Source organism: Choloepus didactylus, chromosome 12 (genome assembly GCF_015220235.1).
Source record: "Choloepus didactylus isolate mChoDid1 chromosome 12, mChoDid1.pri, whole genome shotgun sequence".
Classification (NCBI taxonomy): Eukaryota; Metazoa; Chordata; class Mammalia; order Pilosa; family Megalonychidae; genus Choloepus; species Choloepus didactylus.
Window position 1 is genome coordinate 82,238,212 of NC_051318.1, and position 16,668 is coordinate 82,254,879.

General features: G+C 32.8%; 1 protein-coding gene across 3 annotated transcripts in view; it reads right to left on the reverse strand.

The window, feature by feature from the left end:
• The window catches only part of PCDH17 (protocadherin 17), a 101,382-nt gene that overhangs the window by 58,676 nt on the left and 26,038 nt on the right, over positions 1 to 16,668 (reverse strand). For 2 of the 3 annotated variants that reach the window (XM_037800244.1, XM_037800246.1), the window contains exons 2-3: positions 7,534 to 7,592; positions 7,228 to 7,400 (exon numbers count right to left, since the gene is read on the reverse strand). In XM_037800244.1, the coding sequence (XP_037656172.1) occupies positions 7,228 to 7,400; positions 7,534 to 7,592 (232 nt within the window). Of the gene's footprint in view, positions 1 to 1,834; positions 2,298 to 7,227; positions 7,401 to 7,533; positions 7,593 to 16,668 lie in introns of those variants that run through there. The other variant, XM_037800245.1, reaches the window with a different exon arrangement.

The window sequence follows — 16,668 nt, forward strand, 5'->3', positions numbered from 1 at the left end:
GTTACAGGAACGGCACCCAAGGATGGAAATAGCTCCAGACTGGAAGTCTATAAATCTGTGAATTACTCCTCCCTCTGCCATTAACATAGTGACTTCTGTAGAGTCACTTTTTGTTTTCTTACCTATAATTTGTAGGAGTTATACTCCAAGGTTTCTTCTTACCCTAATGTTCTAGAATCCTATGGCTTTCAAAATAACACAGAATTTCCAATATTAGAATATGCTATCATAATTGTGGGGGAAATTTTTAGACCTATTAAATTAACATTATTTTTTTTACAGCTATTAACAGAGAAACTAATCAAAGTTTGCAGGCACACTCTTAATTTCATAAAAGATACTTAATATTAGTATAGGACTTTATTAAAACGAAAATGAGTAATATTGTCATTACAAACAGCTGCAAACGGTAAAACTTCTGGTTGGTTGTGTGGGGATATTTGAAGGATACAATAATCTAAGGCTAGAGAGGATGTCCCTGCCTTCAAAATGAGTCTTAAAAGTTTGGGAAATGTATGCCAATGTTCTCTAAGTGGAATGTTTTAGTGAAAATCATTGCTGTGCTTGCTAAAAACAAGAGATTCTTAAAATCACATTGAGTCTATAGTAAATCATCCAACACTTGTCAGGAGTCTTTACATTAGCAACAAATGTGAGGGTGATAAAACCTCTCTTTATTTTCATGATCCAGCTGCTGGATTCTAGAAGCAGATGTTTTCAAACAAGGAAAAGAAATGTTATTTTTTAAACTTTTAAAGTTAGGTGAACCACAGGACAGCTGAAAAGTTTGGTAAGCAAAAGCAAACTGAAGCTGCTTGCAATTTGGGGAATATTTTATCCAGTAAAATGTAAAGCCAGATGAATTCTGAAAGTCTTACAAGACAGCACAGGAGGATGGGTATATTGATATTGATGTGTTACTAGATAAGTGCAGTCTAATAAAATCTTACAAATAATGCAACATCTTGGTAAATAATAAAATTTCTACATGTCACCTATGTAAATCTTAAAGGAGCAAGGCCTTTTAAATTTTTTTAAATGGTGTTTTTTATCTGGCATTAAATATTCAACTATTCCTTTCCCACATATATGGTAGTAATTTCCCATTTTCTTCCTAAGACAAATTCACTATTGTTAAGTTTATAATAGAATTTGTTTTAAAAAGTATTTTTAGAGATTTCCAGAAGGCAGCTGAAAGGATAGGGATGTATTTCTCACCTTTACACACTTGTTTATGTGGAAATGGTTCTGCTGTTACCTGCTATGCAAAGGTTTGGGAGAAGAGAAGGCTTAACTGGAAAAGTCAGATGGCAATAACCACAATGCAGAGTAGGAAACAGAACTGAACCTTGAGAGCATAACTTCAATAACCAACTTCCCAAATCTTGAATACGTGGTTCCAAACCCTCACCCAGGTGGGCAAGGGCCTCAGCTTCTATTCTCCCATCTCCCTACTACAGCTTTCATAAATAGTGCTTTGGTGATAAAGTATAGACGGTGGAAATCTTCTTAACTGCTGCCTTTCCAAACATAATGAGAAATATAGTGTAATTTCAGTCACTGTGCAGTGAATTGTGGAGGGACGTTTAACTGTTTGGTGCTCCAAAGCCCTCACTCAAACTCTGCAATCATAGAATAAATGCTGCAGTCCTTTAAACTGGACTAGCCCTGTTTGGAATATGGGGAAAAACAGCCCAAATTCAAATACTTATTTAAGGAAAAAAAAGAACAAAAATGAAATCCACTAACTTTACTTTCTGTAATTTTCTAGAATATCCTCTGGGAAGAGAGAGGCAAACCTTAAGAATGTAATTTAGTTTTAAAGCTGGAATTCTAATATTCCATTAGAACAAACCTAGATTATTTGGTAATTTTACTATTTTCAAATTTCCATGAATTTTATTTGTATTAAATTTCAGTCAGGGTTTACACTGTGAAATGTTTTGAATGCAAAATGGAATTTAACAAGTCAGATTTTCTCGAAGTAGAGAGAGCACAAGGAAGTCACAGAATTGAAAAGAAAAAAAATTACAAGGCAATGAGATAAAATGAGAGATTAGAAAAAAATTGAATGAAGCAACTCCTGAGGAGCAGAAAAGTCCTGGAATCCAGTCAGAGGGGAGCGGCTGACAGCTGGCCACCCAGTAGAAGAATCAGATGTGGGGATCCTCCCACTGTCACTCCAACACATGATGACAACAAATTACACTGTGGCATTCTATTCCACTAATTTCAGGTTTTGAGAACTTGGTTTTAGTCAATTATAAAGATATGAGAAGACTTCCTTGGGAAACATCCTAGGAAAATTGAGAAAACTTGGTATCATTGAGGGTCTCAGAGAAAATGTCGGTCAGAATATATAAACACTGTACATTTATTATTTTGGAAGCAATGGCAACTGCTGTATTTCAGGGAATCTTATTAAATGCTTTTGAGAAGAAAAAGGTATTGGTAACAAAATAATGTACAGGGCTTGTAGCATAGAAATTATCAGGTACTGTACTTCCTCAAGGAAATTAAAATGTGAATATTTTTTGAGGTAAAAGAAGTTAGCTTCAAAAATTCTAGAAGAGTTTTATTCTTCATAAAACTCTGTGGCTCTTTGTTATACAAAAACATGATATATATATTAGCTCTTGTTATAGATCATTTTTTTTCTTTTTCTAAAATATAAAATTATCAAAATAAGATATTAAGATGTATTTTGGTCAATTTTCTGTGTTAAAAGATGATTTATTAGATAGAAATATATATTTACATTTTTATTAAATAATGAACTTTATGACACTACAAATTCCAAAGCATTTGGATTATTTTATCTATCCATGTATCTCTCTGTCTATCCATCTATTTGATGAAGGCTGAAGGGAGTATGGCAAAAATCTTATTAAGTGACTAATGAGAAACAGGGCACAAAAAATGCAATCAAATTGAAAGAAAGAACATTATTCGAGAATTTATTTTTTTCATAGTAAGAGAAACTAAAATAATCCCTTTCTACAAAAGGCTTATGGACCCTAAATCCTTAAAATTGTGTTACCAGGGACTCATCTTCATCAGTAGTTTCTGCATATTACACCTTCAATTAGCTCTTGAATTCTTTCAAGTATTTTTGCTAAAATAATAGGCAATGCATACTAATACTATGTGTCTGGGATGATTAAACTGGAAAAATACATTATTAGGAACAGAAAAAATGGAACAATTTTAATTGCCTAAAAAGGGGAGAGAAAAAAGTAACCTGAGAGTTAATAAAGTAAAATTTCAAAAAAAATCCTAGGTTATTTCCAAAGGATAAAATTTCTATTGAAAATATGAAGATCATTTGGGGAATTGACTTTCATTTCTTAACTAAGTAAATATTTCAATATAGAAATACAACAGTACTTTTCTAAAATGAGAAAAATCTAAGTAGAGAACAAATTCAAAAAAATAATACCACAGTGTAAAATATTATATGCCATTAATTATATTTTTAAGACAAATCTGCAGAAGACACTGCTAAAAATTTTTAAGAGAGGAAGACTGGTAAAGAGGCTTCTTTTTATACAGTTTCTTTCTTTTAAAAATTTAAATTTGTTTGTGGGAGAATTTTAAAGTCATAGCTGATAAATATGCTTATTAAAAATTCCTTCACTTAAGCGGCTCTGGATCTTCTACTACCACAGCTGAGCTGGTTATCTATTAATCCAATCTTAGCAGTCTACTCTTTGTGCTTAGTTCCCAAAAGGTCATTAACCAGATCTTCCCAGTTCTGCGTATACCAGAATAAGATCACATCTTAAAGCAAACCAGATAGACTAGCGTCAGGAGCACCCTGTAAGCCACTGAATCAGTGACTTCATCCTCAAAAGACAAGAAGTTAAACATTCCTGAGTGGTCAGTTAAGAAAAAATCATGAAGACCCTGCACATAAGAGTTTGTACATCAATATCTAAATCTAAACTGTGGTGAAGAATCACTGAAACTGGAACGGGACGTGCTTGAGACAACACAAGATGGAAAAATTTGCCCGTGTCGTCCTCACAAACCCAACAGCATCGCTGATCTGACTAGAAAGGATCGTGCGGACGTTACTTGGTTTTTGAGTCCTACCCCCTTTCCTAGACATGTTTCTCCTTGGTTGTGCCAGATTGGGCAGGCCCTTCTATTGGAAAAAGCTGTGCTTGCATATCAAAAGGTATTAAAGTTTGGGGTTGAATACTTGAAACCTTACATGAGAATCATCATTTTTCTTTTATAAAGTGAGAATTATTCTCTACACATGTGAAATGAAATTAATAGTGGCAATGCCTATCACAATGCTTTTCAAACAGATTAACAGAATATATTGACCAAGGCAATGGCTGACTGTTACTTCAACATATTAAAGTAACTTCAGATTAAGCTGCCCATTATGTGACTAGGATAAAGCATCGCTTAAGAGGGAAGGCTCTGAAGGCATGTTATTTTCATTCTAGTGTTGACTTCAGTGCTTACTAGATGCATAACACTGAGAAAGTTAATTAACATCTAGCAAATGTGAAAGTAGTTACCACTTTAAGAATGCTATCAGAACTAAGTAAGGTAAGTTTTAAGTACTGAGCAAAGTACAAGTAGTAGTTTACTCCATGCACATAGCTACTGTGATGCTCTCTCCCTTGGTTCACATAGATTAATTCAGGTTTTAACATACTCCTCTATATTTATTTGAGCAAATTCTCCCATTTGGAGACGAAATTGTGTAGAGAGACACAGATTTTGCTTTAGTTTTTAAACCGAGGACTAAACTCCAACCTGCTGAACAGGTTAATAAATTTCCCTTAAAATCAGTTTTCTTATATGTAAAATAAAATAACTTTTTAAGAGTTGTTTTTCAGTTTAAACAAGCTAACTTTACAAAGAAGCTGGTACAGTTTATAGGTAGTTGTAAGAACTCAACATATGCCAGTTGGAATATTCTGAATCTAGGTAGGTGTGTATGTAGGTACATAGATAAGTAGATGATAGAAAAAGAGAAAGATAACGAGGGAGGGAGAGATTTTTGATAGAGAGAGGGGGAAAGAGAAAGATCTCCCACCTCTATAAGTACATGTAGCTTCTTAAAGGCAGGATCCAATTCAAATGTCTTTTTGACATTCCTGCAGAATCTAACTTTTCCTTACATACTGAAAACACTTAATACATGCTTATTAAATGAATGAATGAATGCATGAATCAATCTAATTAATCACTCCAGCAGTCAATCAATGAAATGTTACTTTAGCTAATTTTTAAAAAATCATGTTTTAAAAAGGCAGTTAGTGTATCTCCTACATAATTCATAGATTACCTAGGTGTGGACTCCATTTTGTAATAATTTTCCCATATTTATTAATGGGGATATGTGGAAATCATTTGTTTTACAGGAGATATTTCTATTGGTATTCTCATTCTTGAATTAGATAAGCAATTATTTCATCTGTAGTGTTAACACATTTGCTAACTTTGGGCTTCTTTAAAGAACAATAGTCATCTTTCTAAAACATTACTTTTCCATATAAATTACATTTTTAAGCATAAATGAAACCACTGCCTTTCTTTCTAGTGATCTTTGATCTTTGTTCACTATCATCAAATATATTGCTTAGTTAGTGAATGGAAAGGGTTAATGCGAATAGCAGGGTTTTTTTTTAATTAATAAAGATTTTCAGGTAGATATGATAATAAATGCACACTCTGTATTTGCTCTTTGTAGCTTTACTAGTAGAAGCCAATGACTTATCAATTCCTTTATGTATCCTTTATGTATCTGAGCAATCTCATACTGTGTATTGTATATGAAAATTCAAAGATTCATATATACTTGTATCACATAGCTACAACCCATCAAGAACATTTAAGTCACTTCAGGCAGAGATCCAAATTTGCAGGAACTGTGAATATTAGTTAAGTATTCAAATTGCCCATTAAAAATAATTTTAAAAACTGTATTGCATTGTTATATAGAAAGTTGCTACAGTGAAAGTTCAGGAAAAATACCATCTTTCTGGTACTTTTACTTAATAAAACAAAGCTTTTTATGGGGTCAACCTTAAATCCAATATAATTATATTCAGTATAGAAATATATTTAATATTTATGTAGTTAGTATATATGTATATATATATTTCAGAACTGAATGTAATTATGTGTGTATGTGAATATGCATTGAAAATTCAGCAAGATTGGAAAAATAAGCTTTATATCTGCTGATGTTTATGTGACAGGACAGACCGCACTACAGGCAAAATCTACTTTACTATGAATAATTAAACAATAAAGGACTTAGAACTATATGTTTGCATATTTTAAATATAGTTTCTCATTCAAAAACACTGAAATAATAAATATTAAATGTTTAAATACTATTAATATTTTGAAGACCATTACATAAACTAATATAAGTAATACAGATGTAACTATGAAATCCAATTTATACAACATGCTTTTTCATTATTACAATGGGACCTAAAAAAACCTATTCATACTCCCCAAGTTTTACACATAAGAGTAGCTTAATACCCTTTGGGTGAATCATTCATAAATTCTGATTTTGTTTGAAATAATAAAAACATCAGAGTTGATTAAAATGCAAATCAAATGAATGAACTGGAGATTAGACATAAAAAATACATGCATTTATTTAGAAGTATTTCTAAGTCATCCTTATCAGGGTAAGCAAGTTCATACTTATTTGGTGTCCATGAAGACTTAGATACGTATCAAAAGAAGAAGCCAAAACTCCAGCATGGCTATTTCACTCTCTTTAAACCTCAAATCTTAACTAAAAATATATCAACACTAATTAGAAACATAAGATTCCAAACAAGTTTTCATTTCACCTAAGTGCTGAATTAAATAATTATAATAATGTAAATTAATATGTTAATATATGCATATTTCGCTAATATATTCCATATTTTCCTTTTAGGTCAAACCCAAAAAGGGAGAAGTTAGGAAACGTACATGAAGGTAAGAACAATGTGGTGACATTGGTCGATTTCTCATTTAAAGAAGATGAAAGACAAATAACCATGTCTTTCCTCTTCCTGTTGCTACTGAAATACCGAACAGTTGCTTTTTCTCAGGAACAATCTGGAGTTTTGCAGTCTCTTCTGATATATTATCAATGGTCCATTCCACCGTGGTAAACGGCAACTCGTACTGATACGTTTATAACGATTGCTTAAGCTTTATACTTTGTAAGCATTGGAAGGCTTTACTCACCTTGTTCAAGTGGCTGGCTTTTAGCTGAAGTCGTTTTCATCTTGAGTGCCTCCCTAACAGACATGTCACAGCAGGAGCCTTTGTTAGTGTCTTGGTCACTGTCAGCCTGATCACTGTCCCCGTGCCCACTGTCTCTCAGGCTGGCTCTTTCTGGGTCCTTAAACGTGGAGCTACTGAAATACATATAAAGAAAAAGAAGAGAAAGTGTTGTCTCTACTAGTTTTCATCTGAAGTGTAGTCTCTTACAAAGCAATTTTGACACAAATGCAAATGGGGAAGCTGAGAAAGTTATTTAATAGGCCTTACCTTTGAACAAACTGCTGCCTGCTGCCCATGTAATTGGGCTCTGCGGGAAAATTGTCTGTCTGTGAAAGAGAAGGAAAAAAATACGTATAGTTGTACACTGGACAAATCTCCTGCAGAGCAACAAGATTTCCTAGTGGAAAAATGATTAATAATTCAAAAACTCCCTTAATCTTCAGATTTGTACATTTTAATTAAATTGGAAATTGCTGACATGTAATTATGTACTCAAAACAATTAAATGATTCCGGTCCACAAATTACCTGTTAAAAGTAAACAATGAGCCTGTCATAACTGGCATTCTCTGTTAGTACTGGGATGGATAACACTGTGTTGTTTCATTACTTAGATATTAAGATTGAATGTTTGTGGGAGGAGGGAAAATGACCTGATTTCTCCATATTAAAAGTGTGAATTATTTAATAATACTCATTTTTAAGCATAATTACATCACCTGCTGGGATTCAAGCCCCTTCTTGATGAAATATAAAGTCATCCACTCCTCAATGAAGAGACACAGGGCCTTTCCTACAAATTTTGCCAGTAACAAATGTAAGCATGGCATATAGGGTTGAACTCATCTCCGTAGTTCATTCCCATCCCATCTCAACTATGGAAATTGCATCCAAACAATGCACTGAAAATGGGTGTTTCTTCCTGATTATTAAAAAAAAAAAAAGCAAAATAAAAAATCAGCTACTTAAAACATTAGGAGTAAAGATATTGAGAAAGCAGGCTTGATTTTAAGGTTGTTTTTACTGCTTCCAAACTGATGTGGAGTTCTGCCAAAAAGAACTGAATTCTCCTTGTATCATGGAACAGAGTCTTTTGGGAGAAAGAGACTGGATCTTTCATAGATCTCCCTATACTGTACATTCATACCCACTACTTCTTCTTGCAGCTGACTCAAAGACAAAGCTTCTCCTGTTTTCTGCGCCACTTCATATCACACCATTATGCTCTAAAGCAGCTATGGGTTTGTACAAGATCATCCAGCATCAAGTATCAGTGACACAGGGAGCATGCAATTCATGAAGCAGAAGGCCCGAGGTAAGGCTTAATGTAGTGCAATACGTGTTTTATTTTTTTAAATAATAAGACTAATTTAAAATAACAATTCCCCTTTTTCCTCCCCATGTAATAATTTGTAATTATTAGCTTCATGAACTATTACCCACCTCACCCTACCCCCACAAAAAAATGTTAAGAGTAAAAGCTTAAAGGATTATGTAAGCTTCATTGTCTGTAAGAAATTTGTGGGCAAGAAGAATCTCACAAATTTCTCAATCTGTAATCTCTTTTTGTCCATATGTCCTTTATCAAAGTACATGCAAAGATGAAGGTGAATATTAAAGTTCTTTTGGATTCATTCCTCACTCCTAAATCTCTTTCACTAGTAGTTGATAGCAGTTTTCACTAACATGCTGTACTAGTTTCTATTTTTAGCAGTGCACCTTAATTTTCACCTCCATGCTGACAAACAACCAACTTTTAAGGATATACTCTACCTTTTAATAATAAAAACAGTGGTAACCAAAAGAAGGGGCCAAAAATGTTTGCAGAAGAATCTTGCTAATTTTTCAAAATAAAACTACTTAGAAACTCTACATTTTAACTTTTCAATAGAAACTAGTTTGTCCTTTGGTATTGGTCAAAAACATTTATCCAATGCATTCTCACTGTCAGTTAAAAGCTAAGCTTCAGTATCTTAAGAAATTAGAGTAAGACAGAATCAAAGGTATTAGGGACCTAGTATAATATAAAATGAAAGTGGAAACTCTCATTAGGAAATATAAGTGCTATTACAAAATGCCTTATGGTTTAATGGCTTTAATTAAGGGAGGCCTCATAAGATGTAGATCCCTGTTCAGTTAGATACAGGGAGACAAACTGCGGAAGCCTCTCTTTCCCTTTACTAACAGAAATAGTATCTAAAAATGCTTCCATGCTACTAAAGTTCTAGGCAGTTCTAAAAAAAAATAAAATACCTTAAGAAACAAAACATATATTCCCATTGAATTGACAGCTGAATTTACATACATGCACATATTTATGTACATATGTATCAGAGTGTTTCATAAAATCTGGGCTGTAATGTTGCTACTATTTCTTTTTTCATGAAGATAGAATAAAAAGAGGAAGGAAGAAATGGATGAATTTTGGAAGGGTAAACAAAGTAGAGGGGAAAGAGGAAAGAGCGAGAGAGGGAGAGAAAGAAGTAGGGAGAGTGAAATAAAGACATATAGGGAGGAGGAAGCAGTGGGGAGACAGGTTAAATAAAAGGAAAAAAGAATTTCTAGAATTTCACAAAATACAATTTCAAAATTTCACAACTGAACCAGTAGTAGTGTATCAGAAATTTTAATAATGTCTGCACTCATCCACTAAAGTAGAAAGGAATGTGAGAGCCTGTGTGTATGTGTGTGTGTGTGTGTGTGTCTGTGTGCGTGTGTGTGTGTGTGTATAAATTCCCATAATGAAATAGCCATTTGGCCTTAAACATATAAAGAATTCACTATAAAAACCACACGGGTCCTAAAATAAAAAGTAACATTTTCATTATCTGGGCTCCAAGGGTGTCTGAAAATTCATTTAAAATAATCTGAATATAAAGTATCAGTATTTGCATAGAAAAGTAAGGGAAAAAAAGCCAGGGTATCATATAACATCATTTAACTTAGAGTAGGAAGGGATTTCAAATATTTTCCACCACTGTACACTAAAAATTGAGTTCTACCTTCTACATTTATAATTCTTAACTTTTAGTTCTTGGGAGAAAGTAAACTTTGAGATTAGACCCTTGTAGCTTCTTTAGGTCTCAGCAGAGTAATTAAACATGAATATTATTAACTCTTGAAAATTTCTTCCTCTTCCATACAAACTAATCACTAGAATGTTTTCCCTTCAAACTCAACTTGAAAACTGTAACTTTTAACTATTATTTTAAAACATTTAATTTGTTTATCATTAAAATAATGTGTAACCTGAATTGTGGATAGTGGCATAAAAGTTCTCAAGTAGACATTTTAAAAATTGTATGGTATGATAATCTTTTTAGTCTATTCAAACTCAGGAGCAAAATAAATGAAAGCTTTTAAAAAAGTGATTATTTGCTCACAACAAAACAGATCTGATCTAACTTGCAAAACTGAATGTGCCCTCCTATTTTTTTTCTGTTTCAGTTGCTGTTATTTTGTTTGTTTAAGATAATTAAAATTTAGGTTTCCTTTCCCTTCCTTTGGTAGAAAACACAATCAAATGAATAAACAAGCAAGCTAGCAAACACACTTTAAATGGATAAAGTCTGCAGGATGTTTTCTTAAATTATTTGCTTTTGTGCATTTCTCTACTAGTATTCATCAAATTGTTGTAAATTTATACTTGATAATTGAATGCTGAAGTTTTAGCAGCAATATTGAATTTAATATTCCTAAGAGATGCCATCTTCTCCAACTTGCTCATCCTAGTAGGACTCTGGTAAACAAATTCATCATTTAAAAAAGACTAGTATCTCTGAAAAAGGTCAAAAGATAGCCCCTAGTGAAACTGAAGCATGTTGGCTAAAACTGGGAAAGCACTTTAATTGAAAAAGATTAATTTGATATGGCCATTTACATATGCCTTAAGAAGCGGAACTGAAAGTGGATAGCAAAAGAAAGAAAAATAGACTTTTTGCATATTAAGATAGTAAAAAAATAGAAATTAAAAATATATATCAAGTATTTGACAAAATCCGACATCTCTTCATGATAAAAATTCTCAGCAAACTAGAAATAGAAGGGAACTTCCTCACATAAAAGAGTGTGCTTAACCTCTTACTTGATGAAAGAATGAAAATTTTCCCCCTAAGATCAAGAACCAAGCAAGGATGTATGCTAACCACTTCTATTCAACAGTGCAGACAGCCTTAATAAATTCAATAAGGCAAGAAAAATAAAAGGCATACAGGTTGGAAAGGAAGAAAAACTGTCCCTGTTCACAGACAACACAATTATTTAAGTAGCAAATACCAAGAAATAAAAATAAACACATACAAAACAATCAAACTTCCTATAAATAATAAATAAGTTTAGCAAAGTTGCTACACTCAAGATCATCACACAAAAATCAATAATATTTCTATATTCTAGCAAACAACTATTGGAAACCCAAATTTCAAAACCAATACCATTTATAATAGCTCCCCCAAATCAAACATTTAGCTATACACTTAAAAAAATGTTCTGACGGAATAGAATCTGCATGTTTAGCATGACAAAATTTGAAGAAATAAATCAAAGACAACCCAAATAAATGGAAATATATATTGTTTATGCATTAAAGATGCAACATAAAGGAGATGTAAATGTTCCCCAAATGATCTATAATTTAATGTAATTCCACTAAAATTCCCAGCAAGATTTTTAGTAGATGTAGATAAGATGATTCTAAAATTCACATGGAAAATCAAAGGAACTGAAATAGTCTAAATAATTTGTAAAAGAATAAAGGTGGAATCATATTTCTCTATTTTAAGACTTACTATAAAACTATAATTATCAATCCAATGCAGTATTGCCAAAGAAATAGACACAGATTAATAGAACAGAAGAGACTGTCCAGAGTTAGATCCACAGAAATGTGGCCAATTTATTTTAGCAAAGTTGCAAAGGAAATTCAGTGGATAATTCAATAGAAAGGAATCTCAAGCTACACCTTACACTATGCAAAAAATAACTCGAATCACAGACCTAAATGTAAAAATACAATTAAAAACTTAAGAATATAGCAGAAAATTTTGTGACCTGGGATTAGGCAAAGAGTTTTTAGATATAATCCACGAAAGAAAAAGAAAAAAAAAAACTTCATTGAATTAAGAATGTTGCTCCATGAAAGACACTATTGAGAGAATTAAAAAAAAAAAAAAAAAAAAAGATGAGCAAGACATTGGCTGCTAGAAAAAATTTTTAATACTGTATGCTAAATATATAAAGAACTCTCAAAACTAAACAGTAAGAAAACAAAAAACCCAATTCAAAAATGGACAAAAAACTTGCACAGACACATCACTATATAGGATATACTAGATGCATAGACACATCACTATATAGGATATCATACTTAATATGATAGCAAATATTCACATTAAGACATGTTCTATATAATTAACAATTGGGGAAATGCAAATTAAAATTATGATGAAACATCACAGCATACATATTAGAATGCCTACAATTAAAATAGTGGCAATACCAAGTACTAATGAGAACGCGAAATAACTAGAATTCTTTTATGAAAAAAATGCAAGCTATTACAGTCTGGAAAACAGTACGGCAGCTTCACATAACGTTAAACAAACATGTACCATATAAACCAGTAATTCCATTCCTAGGTATTTACCCAAAAGAGATGAAAACTTATGCACAACCAAAACATCTACAGGGATGTTTACAGCAGCTCTCTTTGCCACAAACTGGAATCAACTGAGATGTCTTTCAAAAGGTGACTACATGAACAAACTGGGATACATACATTCAGTGAAACAGTACTCAGAAAAAGGAAGGAAGGAAAGAAGGAAAGGAGGGAAGGAGGGGGGAGAGAGAGAGAAAGAGGAAGAAAGAAAGAAGGAAAACAGCAGGCAGGCAGGAAGGAAGGCAGGGAAGGAAGGAAGGAAGGAAGGAAGGAAGGAAGGAAGGAAGGAAGGAAGGAAGGAAGGAAGGAAGGAGGAAGGAAGGAAGGAATTGTTGATGCAATGACTTGGATGAAATCTCAGAAGAATTATGCAAAGTGAAAGAAACGAGTATCAAAACATTGCATACTGTATATTCCATGTATAAGACATTCTCAAAAAAGGAAACTATTATGGTAGAGAACAGACCAGTGGTTGTCATGAGTTAAAGGTGGGAAAGTGTGAATACCAAAGTATAGCATGAGGAAGATTTGGGGGTGATGGAACTGTTTAGTATCCTGATTCTTGTGGTGGTGGTTAATGAAATTATACTGTGCAAAAATTCATAGACCTCCACACCCCAAAAAATGTCAATGTTACTGTATGATAATTTAAAAAAAAGATATCAAGAAAACATAGGAGATGATGAGCCTCTCATATACGTGAGGATTCTACCTTTTATCAAGAAGAATTATAAAACTACAATTCTTTTATTAAATATTCTCAATAAAGAGTGCTTCCAAACTTTATATTTGAAAATTATACCAAGCCAACTTTATAAAGGCTACAAAGGAAGTCCATATTCATTTGGACAGACTACAAATGGATTCGGGATATAAACATCTATTTACCACACCAGCAGACTCAAGCAACCACTCTGGAAGATAGTCGCCTTACATATGAATTATTTAGCTAAACTTTCATTTCTTTCAAAGATTTTTTTTTGTATGCAGCTCCCATTTACACAGCCATAAAGTAAATATTCTAAATAAAGATTTCAGCCAGAATTTATTGCAAAGGAGTAGCTTCTTCTTTCAAAGCAAAAAAAACAAACATGATTATATCATGGAAAACTGGGATCCATTTTCAGAAATGATGCATCTTCAAATTTTGAAAATACCTCCTAAAATTGATTCCATGTTTGGAGATAATTTAATAGGGCCCATTTTTGTAAGGACTCAAAGGACATGTAATACAAAATGATTAGCATCTAGTACCAAAGTTCATACAAAATATTGTCAAAATAAATTTACAACTTTGGAAAATTGGAATAATACTATCTACAACATGCAGCTGTTATGTTTTATAGGAAATACTGTATGAAAGCTTAGTTATAGAATGCTATTTCCATTACAACTTTTTAATTTTTAAAATCCTATATGCAGCACTGTAATGATCATGAAATAATGATAGCCAGATGAAAGTCTGGTGAATTCCAAAACAATACTTGGATTTCTATAAAATGAATCACATGTGGGGTGATAAAAATAAAGACCTTGCCATTTGAAGTCTTATTTCTAATGAATTTAAAGAAAATATCTATTTTGCTTCCAAATGTACCCCTGTAGAAGGAAGAGAGAAGAATGGAGTATTAAGAAACTGGATCCAACGGTCAGATTTTCGCCATCATCTATATTATTTAAATGTTGCTAGAATTCAATCTGCTGCTTAGTGCAATAACACTCATATAATTAAATATATAAAGAATTACTTTGGTGCTAATTTGCCAGCATTATCTTATGTTACCCATTATAGAGTCATGGAACAGTCGGGAATTTTTCTATGGTGGGAAAACTTTGGCACACCAAAGAGTTCCGGCATTCCCAGAATGACTGGCGTGGAATTATCAGGGGATTATAAACTGCTGATGTTCTTGAGGTCCCCTTGCCTTTTTCCATCCAGCTTCTTTACCAAGGAGGGGACCTTTAGAAAAGAGGTCACTATTCAGCCCCAACAGGTAAATTATTTCATTCCACAAACATATATTTAGCCCAGACCATGGGTAGTACAACAAAAACTCAGCACTCAACAATGTAAAATTCACAACATCTGTGATCCAGTCAGGAATTAGAAGGCATGCAATGCACCAGGAAAATATAACCCATACCTAGGAGAAAATTTGATCAACAGAAAGAGACCCACAGATGAAACAGATGATGAAATTAGCAGACAAGGATCTTAAAAATTGATTAGAAATATTATAAATATGCTCAGGGTTGTAAAGGCATGGCCCTGAAAGTGAAAGCCTCCTTCAATTTTCCCTCTAGATGCTTTCCTTTTCTCTCCCAAATCTTGGCCCAGGAGGAGAGAAACAAAGGATATAGAAAAGAGTCAAATGGAATGAAACTTCTAAAAATGACAGTCACAATATTTGAAATAAAAATATGCTCAATGGGAATGACAGCAATTAGACACTGAAGAAGAAAGGATTCTGTACATTGCACCAGATTCTAGAAGCCTGTGTGCTTCAATAATTGTAACTATTAATTAATTTAATTAATTAAAATTAGTTAATAAATAACCCTAAAGCATTATGTTTGTGTCAACATTATCACTGTAAATTGGTAAGATACAAGAAGGTAAAGACAGGTATGTAAAATACAAAAAGAATCTCCTATTGGGTACAATGTAAACATGGAGGAGTTTTTAATTCGTTAGGCATTGATCTAGACTAGGAATTAATAAGGAAAATGAAAGTATGTCTTCACTTCTTTGCATTTATCATTAATAGACCAATTTTGGGTTAGATGTGTAGTGAATAGAGCAGTGTTTCTTCTTAAAACAGAAAAAGGTTCTAGATATGGTGTTAAATCATGACACAACAGATTCAGTTACATTTAGATGTACAGGGTTTTCTTAATCTAGGGATAGGGAACTGGAGTTTTGAAAAATCCCTGTGAATTAGGGACACAAGGTTGATTGCATACATTGATGCCATTTGGGTGAAAACAAAACAAAACAAGGTGAAAATTTTCCTTATGTCAAAGGTACTGCTTTTCACAATGATAACAAGCATTCTCTTTGCAGTAGGCTGAACACAAGGGAGTGTTAAGAGGTAAATAATTCACTTTTAGTCTTTTCATATCCACACTGCTTCTGATAGCTTTGCCTACAACAGAATATATGGTGTGGTTTTTTCAATATTGCTGAAGTAGGCAACAGCATTTTAAGCCACCACTTATAAAGTTATCTGACAGCTCCTATGGCTTTGGAATTTTTAAAGTGCATGAAGTATGGCAATAACTGTATTTATCAGTTATTTTCAAAACAATATATTTTAGACAAGTATAGTGTGGTCGACATTTGTGTTTTGTTACTAAAGGTCTAATAAAAACATGAGAAATTCTTACCACATTTAGCAAAAACCAGCATTCCTTTATATTAAAAATGTGAGGACAATCACAGCTACAACCTGTAAGCAAGAATTTTCATTCTACCTCTCAATCAAGATGGCATGGGTTATTTTTCAGGAATGTATATTTTTGTTTTAAAACATCTTGCAAATGTTAACACCTTTATACATCACACTGATAATTTTGACAATGATTGATGTGTCTGTATTTATTATGTAATTGATGAATCTTGAAGAAAATCATCTTTGACAAGAATGAAGAAAATTGTGATGATCAAAAGTTATGATGATCAAAAGGAGAGAATTCTACACATACCTTTTAAATATTTGCTGAATCTGGCATCCAGGCGACCACTGG